Raw genomic sequence first — 15,315 nt, 5'->3', positions numbered from 1 at the left:
ACTATATTAATAGGCATATGAAGCTGATATACTGTATATAAATAAACTTATGTACAACAACAACATAATCGACCATGGAATGAGTGCCGCTTGTTTTATTTCCCCTTTCCTCAGGTCCGTGCTGCTCCTCCTCCTCCGAAACAACACCCTCGCAGACAAGTGGACAAAACCGAGGAAGTAGAGATCACGCTGGTGTAACAGCGCCGCTCTTTTCTTTAGAGGACTCATCTACGTTTGACCTCAAACTCCTCCTACTGGCTTCAAAGGGGTGGGGCTACCTGTAAGCCCACCCCTCCAGCACTCTGAACGAGGTGGACTCTGCATTTCAAAGACTCCTCCCTGCTAATCCTGGAAGCACCTCTTATGGCGTCACAGACTGTTTGGTGCCTTTTTACCCTTTTCATGCCAAAAACCAATCCTTGTGTTTGTATTTGTAGAGCCAAAATATTTGTAGCATTCACAGTTACAAAAATGTCGTGCTCTACAAATTCAAGATGGCAGAAAATATAAAAAGTAATAAAGCCTGGTTGGTTAACTTGCACATATACCTATCCAGCAGGCTCATCAACAGCAGAAAATGCAATATCCAGAGGTGACCGGTGGATTTGCAGGGGCATTTTTGGTGTACAGTGGGTGTGGGTGATTAAGTTTGCCCCGTCTTCAGCCACGCGTAGTCCTACCATACGTATTTAATGTTGTATTAGTACAGTACATTACTGTTGTCATAGGAATGTTCAGAATATGTGCAACATTTCTTCATATCTTGTAACAGTGGATGCTTTTTGGAATATAAAGGAACAATTGAGGACAAAGGCAGTTGTGTATAAAAGGGTAAACTGGCAAGGTAGGAAGGGATGAGAGGACGTTCAAGAGAATGAGGGCTGGATCCTCCATTTTCTTTTTCCTCTCCTGTCGCTCCTCTACCCGAACGGATAACTCCTCCATATCGTGTTAATCTGAGTACAGTACTAATTACATCAATATTAGCCTTTTCTCAGCTCGTCCTTAAGAAGACTGCCATTTGTACGTATTAACTAATATTTAGTCGTCAAAAGGAAGACCGACAATGGAGGGGTTTTTTTTTGTTTGTTTGTTTGTTTTGTTTGTTTTTTTTTTGGCGTGTGTTGTCCCTGGGAGCGAGCCGTTAGCCAGTTATCATGTGGTCTTAACCTGTTTGCAAATGCCAATCAATATTGCGAGCATTATTTAAAGTGCTTCATTTTCCTTCCTAGTTCTTATCTTGCTTTCTCATCACAATAGCAGCGCCTCAATCTAATGGAGTGTGTTGGCAGATGGGTCCTGGCCATTTCATAGTAATTAGCGTCCTAAGTGCATTTCCTTTGTACAAGGGGCAGCTATTTTTTTTTTCTATTTCTATCTCATACATTGAATAGTATTGTTCTTCTAGAAAAATCATAATTCATTAAAATCCGATGGTCAGTTCCCATTTCATTCTGAAGTACTGAATACCTATTATTATTATTATTATAATTATTATCATCATCATCATCATCATCAGTCCATATCTGTATTTTTAACCATATTTTTAACTAGGCATGTGCTGACTTTTATTTTATATCATAATATTTGCCTCAGTTATTGCTTATATGCATAATATACATAATACATAAAATAATCTGTCCACCATCTGTTTTTCACACTTTTTTAAAACATTTTTAATAGCGTCACAATCCACAAAAGGCACTTCATGTTTGGAAATCCTCAAGCAAGACGAAAGAACTAACTGGCCTGTATACTTTCAGATAATTTGTGAGGATTCAAAAATTCTGTAAGGATTCTGAATTCATATCCCATAAAAGTTCACAGTAAACAGGCTAATGCTAGTTAGCTGGCTAGACATGAGCTAACCTGTTCGGTGAATTCTTTTAGATCGATTTTCACAATATTCACAGCTACCACTAGTTTGCTAGTATAACATGAGCTATTCGGACTGAAGTTCTGAGAGAAAAAATTGAATTCCTTTTGCATAAATGTCCACAATATTCATGTGTAGCACTAGTTAGCTGGCTGAGAGCTAACCTGACAGGATTTCTACAGGTTTTAAAACATTCAGAATATTTCCAGCTGCCTCGAGCTGGCTGGTGAAATATGCTAGCTTGACAGAATGTCTGAGAAAGCCTTGCCTTTTTTGAGTGCAATCATAAAAACTAATTTCGAGGACCAGGCATTACTCAGAAACATTCTGTACAAAAACATATCTTAGATTCCTTCGCTAAAAATAACACAGTGCTCTTTTACATCAGGCCAAGGTATCAGCACATGCCTACGTTTAATGGCATAGCGTGTATCTCAGCACTTTTCCAAAAGCTGTATGGCTTTTCTTTTTTTTCTTTTTTTGTTATCTTTGACTTTTATATCTGCATCCCATCAAAGGACCCTTGTGTAGCATAGCTGCCTAAATTTGTGTGTGTGTGTGTTTGTTTTGCTCTGATTTGTTTTTTTAAATTCAGTGTTTTATACCCTAGTGGTTTTGTCTGCTAAAATAATACAGTCCTGCTATTTATTCTCTTCCTCCAGGAGTAAGAAATCACCCATTTTCTAGAGATTTAGCATTACTAGTGTTATTAACAATAAAGTAATGTCACCTTAAGTAAAGTAAATAATGTCACCTTAAGAATGGTGCTTGTAAAGATTTTTTCGAGGGGGTTTGGGGGGGGGTCTCGGATACGTGTATGTTTTGGATTTTCTTTGAATAGAACGGACAAATTTGGCGTATCTGCCCTTATGTCAAGTCTTTTTTGTTGCAGCCTGTTTCCATGTTGATCTCATTGAGATCTTTTAAATGTTATCAAACTTGTTTTGAAGTTTATGGCCCATCCCATCAGAAAGCTCCTCTCAGAGATCGGCTTTGGTTTGATTTTTCTTCTTTCCCAGTTTCCTTTCAAAGAGTTTTCGCTTTCTGCACTAACTTCATCCATATACTCATATCATTCTATTTTTAAATGCCTTTTTGTTTTGTTTTATTTTATTTCATTTGAAAGACACTGCTAGAAAAAGATGGTGTAATAACATCGAACTGTTGCTGCAGTGGAAGTGACAGAGAACAGGTCAAGACATTTCTTTCTGCATATTAATAGCTGTAAAGTAATTTGTATTTATTGTGTACAAATGTTAAATAAAAAAATGAGAAAATGATCACTGGTTTCTTACGTTTGTGTATAGTATCTTAACAATAACGCATACACCGATCAGCCACAACATTATGACCACCTGCCTAATATTGTGTTGGTTCCCCTTTTGCTGCCAAAACACCCCTGACCCATCGAGGCATGGACTCCATTAGATCCCTGAAGGTGTGCTGTGGTATCTGGCACTAAGATGTTAGCAGCAGATCCTTTAAGTCATGTAAGTTGCTAGGTGGGACCTCCATGGATCGGATTTGTTTGTCCAGCAGATCCCACAGACGCTCGATTGGATTGAGATCTGGGGAATTTGGAGGCCATGTCAACACCTCCAAACTCATTGTTGTGCTCATCAAACCATTCCTGAACTATTTTTGGTTTGTGACAAGACGCATTATCCTGCTGAAAGAGGCCACAGCCATCAGGGAATACCGTTTCCATGAAAGGGTGTACATGGTCTGCAACAATACTTAGGTGGTACGTGTCAAAGTAACATCCACATGGATGGCAGGACCCAAGGTTTCCCAGCAGAACATTGCCCAAAGCATGACACTGCTTCCGCCAACTTGCCTTTTTCCCATAGTGCATCCTGGTGGCTTTTCCCAGCCATCCACGTGATATAAAAGATTGTTTGTGATTTCATTGGTGCACAGGGGTCAGTATGGGCACCCTGACTGGTCTGGGGCTATGCAGCCCCATATGCAGCAAATTGCGATGCACTGTGTATTCTGACACCTTTCTATCAGAATTTAAGCAACAGTAGCTAGTCTGTTGGACCGGATCACACGGACCAGTCTTTACTCCCCATGTGCACCAATGAGCATTGGCCGCCCATGACCCTGTCGCTGGTTCACCACTGTTCCTTCCTTGGACCACTTTTGATAGATACTGACCACTGCAGACCGGGAACACCCCACAAGAGCTGCAGTTTTTGGAGATGCCCTGATCCAGTCATCTAGCCTATTTGTTCTGCTTCTAACACATCAACTTTGAGGACAAAATGTTCACTCGCTTCCTAATATATCCCACCCACTAACAGGTGCCATGATGAGGAGATAATCAGTGTTATTCACTTCACCTCTCAGTGGTCATAATGTAATGCCTAATCAGTATATATGCCGTAATAAATGCTAAAAAAAAAAATGTTTCAGTTGCTAGTCATCAATTCAATTCAATTTTATTTGTGTAGTGCTTTTAACATAAGAAATATAGTCCAAAAAGTTCAAGATTAATATTAAATTTATAAATTATATTTAAATTGATTTGTATTTATCCCTAATGAGCAAGTCTGATGCAAATGTGGCAAGGAAAAAGTCCCTTAGATGGAAAAAGGAAGAAACCTTGGCAGCAACCAGACTCAAAAGGGAACTCATCCTCATTTGGGTGACAGCGGAGAGTCTGATTATAAATTATTATAAACACCGGAGAGTGTGATTATGAATAATGTACATTCTACAAGTGTTTATAGTTTAGATTTATAACCTTATCCTGTTAGAGTACTGCTTAAAATACCAAGTGCAGGTGTTTGTGCATTTCTGTATACTTCAATAATAAATGTAAAAGTTGGGAAAATTACACTGCAGTCCAATAATCAGTATTTCACACAAAATATCAATTCTTTTAAAAATTCTTCATCAAAAATTCTGAATCAGTAGGATGAATTAAAATCATAACCTTTTCATCATCTGTGAAATGACTTTCTAAAAATTCTTAAAGCGACCTATATAAAATATCTCAAACATACACTGTGAAGACAGAAAATCCATGATGCTCACATATCATACAAGTTTGTTGATATTTTGGGAAACAGAACCAGCTAGTAATGCTATAAAAAGCTGTGCATCAATCCTGATGAGGGATCAGAAGACATTCTAAACAGACAGTAACCCAAGCTTAGGCTCGAACCAGGGACCCCTGAGCTGAGGTGGTAAAAACCTGCCTGTGGAGATCTGTAGCTAAGGTTGAGGAACTGTCAGTGTTGAAATTCCCACATTTTCATATTAAAATCAAGACAAAATTGTTCCCAGGAATTTGAAGGAGGGGCTTCAGAGTCACAGCAGCAGCTCCTTCCCCTGTCCCTCTTACCCAGTGCATATTTCCAGTCTAGAGTGTAACAAGAAACATGAGTGATCTATCTGTCCGTTTCATTGTTGCTTTCTTTTTCTGATACGGATTCCTGGATCAATGCTTCGACACATGGCTTGTGTGAAAATTTACTTGTGTTCCAACCCCGATGGTACGTGCACTTTTTCTTTTTGTCGTAAGTAGAAAATGGTGTTAAAACACGAGGTATGGATTGCACACTACAATAGTTAACTAGAGATTGTTGGCGGATTATTATGTTGCATATATTCTATATTATTTATGTTTGGTCTGTAGACATATATTTTTTTATATGTTGACTATGTGTTTCAGACTCTGTAACAGAAAGGAAGGTACTGAGGGAGCATGTGTTCCCTAAAATAAGGGACCACTGCAGACATAAACATGGAGTAGACTTCAGGGCAAGTCATTTTTATGCAGTTCCTTCTTTTAAAAAAATTTTTCTCTCACTTAAACTGACTTTCTTGCGTGTTGTTCTACTTTTTGACAAGGACAAGAGTCAGTGAACATGAAAGGAGTAACTGTGAATTAGTTGGCTCTATTTTTCTCTGGAAGTTTTTGTTACTTTTTTTTTTTTTTATCCAATTCTGTCCAATTATTTATACTTTTTAATTATTAATGTCAGATTCTAGGTGATGCTAGAGTGAAATTGTTTAAGCACCATATGCTGCTAAATGCAAACAAAATAAAGAGAAACAAAGGAAGGATCATATGATAAGCTGTCATTATTATTGAAGAGTAAACTCGGGGTCAGGTTAAGCGATATTGACAGGCTTCTTTGTGCAGGTTATTGATCCTTATGAAGAACCAAACCCAGATAGGTGGCCAACACAGCAGGTGCGACTGCAGTTAATTGAGGAGTGTCGGCAGAACTCGCTGGGCCCTTTCTTTGTGGTAATGTGTGCTTATTTTTCATTTCCAACTCAATATCGATTTATACATGTACATTCACATATGTCTTTTCTCAATGATAAGCTATTTAAAGAACTTAGTGGTAAGTGCTTGTAGTAAGGAAACAGGTTCTAAATTACTACCAGAGGCAGGCCATGCATTTCACACCTAGGCCTTCACCGGTATTTAATCAACCGTTAAATAGCAATGTAAAAAAGAAATTAGGCTACAGTATTTCACACCTCGCAAGGAATGGTCCATTTTATTACAGTCTGCCTTGAAAATGCATTTGTCTGCAACCAAATCGATTTCTTCTCCTCTGTCAGCCATTGTGAGTTAAAATATACAGCTCTGGAAAAAAAAATAAGAGACCAATCTCCAGATTTGAACCTCACTGAAAACCACTGGAATGTCATCAAGAGGAAGATGGATGGTCACAAGCCATCAAGCGAAGCTGAGCTGTTTGCTTTTTTGCAAAGAGAGTGGTATAAAGTTCCCCAACAGCAATGTGAAAAACTGGTGGAGAGCATGGAGCCAAAACGCATGCAAATCGGGGTTATTCCACCAAATACTGATTTCTTAATGTTATTTAGCCAAAGCATTTACACAAACAGTTTACAAATTATCTGCATTTTGTTTTATTTGAGTTATTAAAATTCTGCAAATACTGCATGATTTTGGGTTATTTTGATGTGTTGTCATTTCCTTTAAATATACACTCTAAACAACTATAGTTATATTTTGAATTTGAGTTTAGAAAAAACATAAGAAACTGATTATTATGCAGTGGTCTCATTTTTTTTCCAGAGCTGTATATATTTTATTTAGTTTGTGTGGTTTGCTGCCTCTGACTACTCCAATTATCCAATCAAAGGACGGGAAATTGCTGACGTAATCGTATGCCTGCTAGATGGCCCCAGTGACGCCAACTCGAAATCTGATTGGTTAATGTAACAATTTCATTGCCATTTATTTTAAACTACAGGCGCCTGCACTATTGATTCTGAACGCCTTAAGGCAGATTTCTTTCACCCTGGCAACACATGATGTCAGCCACTGGCTGAAATATGATTGGATAAATACTCTTATCATAAATATACACTACTGGAAGCAGCGCAACCAAGAGAAAAGCTATGAAAAGTAGAAAATAGACTATTGGCAATAATTTAATACACACTCATGGAAAAATACATCAAATATATTTAAATGCAAGACAGTGATTCAGATCAAGAAGGCCTTGCTGGGCCTGATGGCCCACCACTGATTACTACTAATAATAATGCAACACCTTAGATGTCTCAGCATTGTATTCTAAGATTCTAAGAAAATAACATAACACTAAAGCAAATTACTTAAACTTTCTTAGCCTTTATTAATTAATCTAGTCTTAAACTTGCTTAGCCTTTATTCATTAATCTAGTCTTAAACTTGCTTAGGCTTTATTCACTTATCTAGTCTTAAACTTGCTTAGGCTTTATTCACTTATCTGGTCTTAAACTTGCTTAGCCTTTATTCACTTATCTAGTCTTAAACTTGCTTAGCCTTTATTCACTTATCTAGTCTTAATCTTGCTTAGTCTTTATTCATTTATCTAGTCAAACAATAAGATCCCAATCAGTACTATGACCTTAGCTTTCTCAGAAAGCCATGGTTATCAAATTCAGTTAGTTTTTTGACCATTCCATTTAGCTATTTTCCGTTCCAACATTGTTGGAAGAGTGGTATCACACAAACCGAATATATTCTCATGTACTAATTTGTTCCTCTGCTTGTCATTTTCAGAGTCTGGTGGGGGCGCAGTATGGAGCTGCATGTTTACCAGAACAGGTGGAGTTTTCTGAGTTCCTCACAGTGCTGCAGGTTTGCCAGGAGATGGGATTCAGCTCTGAAGTCCTAGAGCAATGCTACAGACAGGATGAGAACGTAATACCCCCGTCATTCTGCTTGCAAAGTCAACATCATAAATATAATTCACAGGTAAAGCCTTAATGAATATTGTGATTAATGAAAGAGACATGAAATAATTCATGAATGAAGACGTACTTGACATTTTTATGCCTCTAGCCAGGGCAGAAAATTGACAAGAATGTTTGGGATGAGGTACTTGCAAAAGGGAGGAAGATCTTAAATGAGGTTATCACCCAGTGTGTTCTAGATGGCAGTATTGACCAAGAAAATGCTCAGAAATATTTTCAATCAAGTAAGTGTGTTTCCGCAGAATTTTTGTTTTCCTAGGTGGTATTTTGGAATGCACAGACAAACTGAATTTGATTTTTATACTTTCAGGGCTTGAGAACGACCTCCGTTTTGCACTGGATGGCCAATCTGGTGCTGATATCAAAAGGTGTATTTGTTATGTTTACAAAACTGGTAAAAAGGCTGACCAGAAGAAGAAAGGAAATGAACCATTTCCAGAGGACCAAAATCAATTGTTCCGACTGTCACAGCTCTGTGATAATTTCCTACCAAACCTGGTTAGAACCCAGCAGGCCTTGATATACACCAGCACTAACAACAGTGAGTGTGATGATAAACAGAGCTACGCTAAAGAGCTGAGCCACCAGCTTTATTCAGATCTTATAAGTCTTATAGACCAAAGTACTGTGAAGGAAAGAGTTCAAATCCATGATTCATTCTCCCAGCAGAGAAACCTGTGTCATACCCTTTCCACTCTATACAGAATTGAGCGAGCAGAAGTCAGCCACATAAGAGCTTACTTGGAACAAGACACAAAATATCCATTTATTCTAATTGGTGGGCCATGTACAGGCAAAAGTGTACTTTTGGCCCACTGTGCAAGTCAGGTACTTTTTTCAATTACATGGGTTTTTATGATGTGGATTTTGTTCATTTAAGCTGTGCATAGATAAAGTATAGAGTATAACTAATAGCATAACTTTTTCTTGCAGATTCAAACATGGATAAAGGACCAGAGCCCTGTGGTTATTACACACTTTGTAGATTTTAATAGCTCTTTGAAACAAATTCTCAGGGCCATATGCCAGCAAATTTCTTTATGCCACAGTCAGCAGTACAACGCCCATCTGAAAGATGTCTTTCATTTGAAAGAAACTTTCAACAACCTCCTAACCACAAATTCACAGTCTCCAAATGGCTTAATCCTCATTATAGATGGGCTTGACCAAATGCCTGATACACATAGACCACTGGACTTAACCTGGCTTCCCAAGAAATTACCTTCTAATGTTAAGCTCATAATTTCATCTTCACCAACAAAGTCTGGGCTTCTCTCTGCTATAAAGACATATTACCCAGAATCCTCACTGTTTTTTGACCTACAGCCAGTAACTAGCAAGAGCTGTAGCCAGATGCTGACAAGTCTCCTTTCGGCAGGTAACAGAAAGATAACATCTGGCCAACAGATGTATGTGAATCGAGCTTTTAAACAATGTGATCTCCCAATGTACGTGGAGCTTCTCTACAGACAGGTGTGTTACTGGGGTTCAGACTTAGAGATCACACCTGAAACATTGGTCCCAGGGGTTCACACAAATATCGGTCGGTTTTTGGACCACCTTGAGGAAAAGTATGGAAAGATAATAGTCACCAGAAGTCTAGAGTATCTCACCTTGTCCAGGTTTGGTTTGACAGAGGTTGAACTGACTGATATTCTGTCTTGTGATGATGAGGTTCTCCTACCCTTCCTCCCAGCAGACAACTATGCACCATATAAGTTAAGAGTCCCGGAGGTTGTGGTAGAGATGTTACTGCTAGACCTGAGGGGGTTTCTGAAACCACAAAACATATTAGGCACACAAACTCTGTTCTGGGTCAGCAGGCACTTTATGTTAGTCATCCATAAGAGGTACCTGAGCCTAGACAATCAACAAAAATTGCACTTGTTGATAGCAAACTATTTTAGTGGCTGCTGGGCACGTGGTACAGTGAAACCATTGCTCATTAATTCAAGTCCTAGCCAAAATGTCAAGCCATTGAAGATTTATCCTGACAGGCAAGTTCCTGGTCAACCATGGACATTTCAGCCCTCCATGTCTGTTGAGACTATGTCTGGTTCATCTGAGTGTGCACATCCCAATCTAAGGAAATTGCAGGAACTGCCTTTCCACTTACTGGAGACTGGAAATATTGAGGAGCTTGTTAGAGTGATGATATCACAAGAGTTCCTTAATGCAATGTTCTGTGCAGAGTTAGTAGATGAATTGGTATTCTGGCTAGAGAAGACATCTCAAATAGTGTTTTCCAGGGAACTCAGACTCCTGATTTCTATACTGAAAACTACAGCTTGTTTGCTAGGGAACTGCTCTGCTGACTTGGCTTTGGTGATGCAGGCCAAGCTCATCCCCCTTTTCAAAGTTCTTCCTGAATTAATGGAATCTGTAAGCCCAGCAGAACACGATAGCTCAATGGGACATCTTGGGGTGAATATGGTATTATGTCCTACACCCTCTGTGCCTGCCACACATTGGGCACTGCCAGCAGTTGAAGAATCTCCCATTACAAAAGCGGGTGTATCTCAGTCTGGCTATGTGGTAGTAATTCAGAACAATGGCTCTGCTTGGATCTGGAATGGAAGTGATTCAGAAGGCTACAGAATACCCCAGTCCTCTGAACTACACTTTACAGATGTCCGATGTTCTGCAAATGTATTTGTTCTCTCTACACAAAGTGGCAGCCTCCTGTCATTGAACATGAATGCTCCGTCGTTCCTCCAGAAACTTCAAAACCAACAGATAAAACAACCACTAAAGGGCATTGATGGTATATTGATGGCCAGTAGCAAGACATATGTATTCTCAAAGGAAAGCAATTCTGTCAGTGTGTTTGCTGAGGGAACAGAAATTGCTCCAGTCCACTGCTCCAATGGTATAACATGTATGTCTACTTGTGATGGTCACAGGATTTATTGTGGACAGAACGATGGTACTGTCAGTATATTTGACTCCCAAAATGGTTGTCTTTTGGCCTCCTTTGTTTGTTCATTAGGCACAGCTTTGTGTGATCTCATTGTTCACAAGAATGATGCGACAATTACATGTATTGACTGCTCAGGAAGTGTGTTTGTATGGGACCTGAAGAACATTAACAAGCCTGTATTTATTACAACGAGGGAGAGCTGCAACAAGAAAGAGGTGTTAAATACAGACCACATAGAAAACAACCTTCTCATCTGTAAAAGACAACAGATTCATATGATTCATGGATTTTTGTTAGCTGTCGAAGAGCAATTCAACGCACCTAAGGGTAAAACATTTGTGCAAGCAATTCTGGATCATGATGCACACTTCATCATTGCTTTGATGGAGAACTGCCCATCTCTTTTGGTCTGGAATTGGGTCTCGGGTCAATGCCTATTAAACCTTGATGTAAGAAGTAGTCAAGCTTTCAAACTTGTCAAGTCCAGGGATACTTACCTCACAGCAGTGACAACCACAGGCGTTGTTATTTGGGACATGGATCTTATTTCATTAGCAGCCTCCACTCCAAAAGCTGGTGGGAAAATATTGAAAGTCATTGTGGAACCAGAGGAGGAGCATTTTTATACTACTGATGGGTCTGAGCAGGTGTGGAAGTGGACAGTTTTGGGTGGTAAAGTGGAGGGACACCTGCTTCACCAAGGTCCTGTAGAGACCTTGACTCTTTCAGCAGATGGTGTTTACATGGTCACCATTGCCTCTGGTGATATCTATGTTTGGAACACCAGTACCCCTGAGAACATTTACCGAATCCATGGCAGCCAAGCATCTCACATACTGATAACTCCAAAAGGTCATTTTGCAGTGTCATTATCAGAAACAGGCCAGTCAAAGGTCTGGAAGTTGTGCAACGGACATGTGATTTGTACCATACACTATTATCTCAGAGATGCTGTCATTACCCCAGAAAGTACTTTCCTTCTGGGTATTAATGAAGGGGCTCTTCTTGCTGTCAGTCTCTGGTCTGGTTATGTCAGCAAACGATTCTCCTGTTCTGACTGGCCAAGTGTTGCTGCCTTCCACATACTGTCTGACTATCCAGACTATGTGATTGTGATTACCAGTTCAGGAGCTTTGTACTCATGGAAACTGACAGAAGACACTGTTTGCCACCAGTTCCAATTTTCAGAGTGTTATGAGTATCAACCACATCTCTTTAAGCTCTCATCAGATGGATGTTATGGCATCATTTCTGTAGATGGATCCAAGATAAATGTCTTGGATGTTTGCCAAGGTAAACTGTGCTTAGTGAATGCTGAGGGACCAGTCTGCCAACCATTTGCGGATATTTTGGATAAATATGTAGTATATATCTGCAGCCCAGGTGTGACGTGTCAGAATTACTCTTGTGATCTCCATAGAAAGCAAATCTTGGTTATCATTCGGGTAACAGATGGGAAGACGGTGGGCAGGTTCTACCTGTGTAAGAATGTTACTGCTCTAACACTCTCTAAGAGGTTTTGTGTGTATATTGGCTTTGAGGATGGTGCTGTAGGAGTGTACGCTATTAATGACACAGAAGTAGGTTACACCAATGCAAATGCTAAATGCCAGAGCACTGAACTCATATGCCCTTTCGAAGAACCTGTGGTTTGGTTGCCTTTGCCAAACCCTAATCTTACTTGGGCTGAATTCCCGTAGATGTGTTTAACGTTGCTCTGTTATTAATTTTGTTAGAAAGACATGTACTTGTATTTCATTTAGTATATTTGTTGTATATTCAAATTATTTACCTGAATTATGAACAGTAATAATGAAATTATCTCTTTAACACTATTTTAGATAGATAGACTATATTGCCAAAAGTTTTGGGACACCCCTCCAAATCATTGAATTCAGGTGTTGTTTTCCAGGGGTTGGGCTCGGCCCCTTAGTTCCAGTGAAAGGAACACTTAATGCAGCATACCAAGACATTTTGGACAATTTCATGCTCCCAACTTTGTGGGAACAGTTTGGGGATGACCCCTTCCTGTTCCAACATGACTGTACACCAGTGCACAAAGCAAGGTTCACAAAGACATGGATGAGCGAGTTTGGTGTGGAGGAACTTGACCAAGTCTTGAGGTAGAGTCCTGACCTCAACCCCATAGAACACCTTTGGGATAAATTAAAGTGCAGACTGTGAGCCAGACCTTCTCGTCCAACATCAGTGCCTGACCTCACAAATGCACTTCTAGAGGAATGTTCAAAAATTCCCATAAACACACTCCTAAACCTTCTTGAAAGCCTTCCCAGAAGAGTTGAAGTTGTTATAGCTGCAAAGGGCGGGACAACTCCATATTACATTCATGTGCATGTAAAGGCAGACATCCCAAAACCTTTGGCAATATAGTGTAGATAGATAGATAGGGTTACATAGAATAAATATTCTAATATATAAACATAGAATAAATGTTTAAATGTAGAGTAAATTTTATGGAGATGTGTCTGTGTGCCTACAATCATAGACAGCACATGGTGGATGATTTAATAAAGACTGATAACAGGAGGTATGAAGTATGGATCTTTGCTGCAGCATGGAGCTGAAGGTTTGTTCATGGAGGGATTGAGGCACAATGTCCAGGATAAGCTTACTTTTCTAAATAACCAAATCCAGGGAGTCTAGGTTGGTCTTAATGACCTGTCCAGCTTTCCTGGTCAGTTTTTCTATTCTTTTGGTATGTCCTGCCTTATTGCCTCTCCAACAGCACACTGGTACTGATAGTACATCCTGGATGGGACAGCATGAACAGGGATATTCTAACACACTCATTAACGTTGAGAAGCAATTCAATGCAGTGCTAATACGTTTTATTAAAAGGTCTTATTATCAATAAGGTCCATGCTGTTACACCTGTAAAATAAATTGCCATATAATACAGACAAAGTATATTATTATAGTTGATTATGCTATCTTATAGAAACATGTTAGCATGCTGATTAGCTAATAACATGCTAATCGTGTGTGTATTCCATATTGTCAAATAAATGGTACACCTACTTTTAATTGTGTATAATTTATTGTCTCTAGGTGTTGTCTTACATGTGGACCCCTGCACCATTCCACTGTACTCAATTTACAAAAATATATTAAGATTGAACTGCAAACCCATGTAGGTAAAATTATATAAAATATCATGTTAGTCTTCATTTGTTGAGGCTTTAAATGGGATTCAGCCAGTGTTGCCAGATTGGACTGAAGATTTCTAACCCAAATACAACTTAAACCCCGCCCATTTAAAAAAATACCAGCCCAAAATGCATACTGTGCTAACTAATACAATAACAAACAGAAAACCCAAAACAAATGGGTTAGTGCAAAGAGCACTATTTAGACACACACACACAGACACACACACACTACGTTAGCTACATGTATACATTTTATTTAATTATCAAACATGGCATCAGAATTTTATATCAGAATAATGGCGTATAAACAAACTTACCTTTTTATAGGGAGAACATCATATTTAACCCACTTTGGCATGATGATGATAAAAACACTTACAGCTTTGCTAATAACTTTGTGATATTGGCTTAAAGAGTACAACGATTACAACAACCCACTAATCAAGCTTGAAGTCTGACTGGACAGGACTCTCCTCAACCTTATTGGCTAAACTGAACCATATTATTAAGACATCAACATTACATATTGTACTTTATTGTAAACGTCACTTGAATGGAGTGAAGCATTTTTCCTAATGCATTTTTCCCGGTTAGACGTGATGAAAAGGACACTGGATTCAGCCTCAAGAAATGTGTTTTGTTTAAAGCAGATTCACATAATAATTTGCTTTCTGATGGACAATGTCACAAATTATTATTGTCGAAAAAAACTAATTGTTAGTTCAAGATTCAAGAAGCTTTATTGTCATTGCAACCACATATAGCTGACGCAGTACATAGTGAAATGAAACAATGTTTCTCCAGGATCTGGTGCTACATAAACATACAACATAAAGATCAAACACAAGAACAGCACAAAGCTAGGACCGAAAGTTTGTCCAAGCCACATAAAGTGTAAAGTGTGCAGCTAGGTGCAAACAAAGCAACGACAAGACAGTGCAAAAATAATAAATACAAAAAAGACAACACAGAAACACAGGACACTTAGCACTGAAAAAAAAAGAAAAAGAATGTGCAATGAAATGTAAATGAAATGTAATAAAATGAGACGATGATGAACTTTGGGGCCTGACAACATGTATTGTGCAAAAATACAATATAGCAGCAGCTGG

The 15,315-nt window shown here is 38.9% G+C and overlaps 2 protein-coding genes across 3 annotated transcripts in view; both read left to right on the top strand.

Moving 5' to 3' along the window:
* LOC131351812 (F-BAR and double SH3 domains protein 2-like) overlaps window positions 1–3,151 on the top strand; it is a 96,660-nt gene extending 93,509 nt beyond the window's left edge. The window contains exon 21 of one of the 2 annotated variants that reach the window (XM_058387415.1): window positions 115–3,151. In XM_058387415.1, the coding sequence (XP_058243398.1) occupies window positions 115–198 (84 nt within the window). In that variant the 3' untranslated portion in view covers window positions 199–3,151. The remainder of the gene's footprint in view (window positions 1–114) is intronic. The other variant, XM_058387416.1, reaches the window with a different exon arrangement.
* Window positions 3,152–5,248: 2,097 nt separating this feature from the next.
* LOC131351721 (NACHT and WD repeat domain-containing protein 2) lies at window positions 5,249–13,990 on the top strand. Its single transcript, XM_058387229.1, has 7 exons — window positions 5,249–5,379; window positions 5,559–5,647; window positions 6,033–6,140; window positions 7,920–8,114; window positions 8,202–8,337; window positions 8,424–8,941; window positions 9,047–13,990. Exons 1-7 carry the CDS (start codon window positions 5,328–5,330, stop codon window positions 12,731–12,733), a joined length of 4,785 nt encoding a protein of 1,594 aa, XP_058243212.1. The 5' UTR covers window positions 5,249–5,327; the 3' UTR covers window positions 12,734–13,990.
* The last annotated feature ends 1,325 nt before the right edge of the window (window positions 13,991–15,315 follow it).

The sequence above is a fragment of the Hemibagrus wyckioides genome, linkage group LG04, assembly GCF_019097595.1.
Source record: "Hemibagrus wyckioides isolate EC202008001 linkage group LG04, SWU_Hwy_1.0, whole genome shotgun sequence".
NCBI classification, from domain to species: domain Eukaryota; kingdom Metazoa; phylum Chordata; class Actinopteri; order Siluriformes; family Bagridae; genus Hemibagrus; species Hemibagrus wyckioides.
Note: the sequence above shows the minus strand (reverse complement) of the source record. Positions and strands in the feature narration are given on the sequence as shown.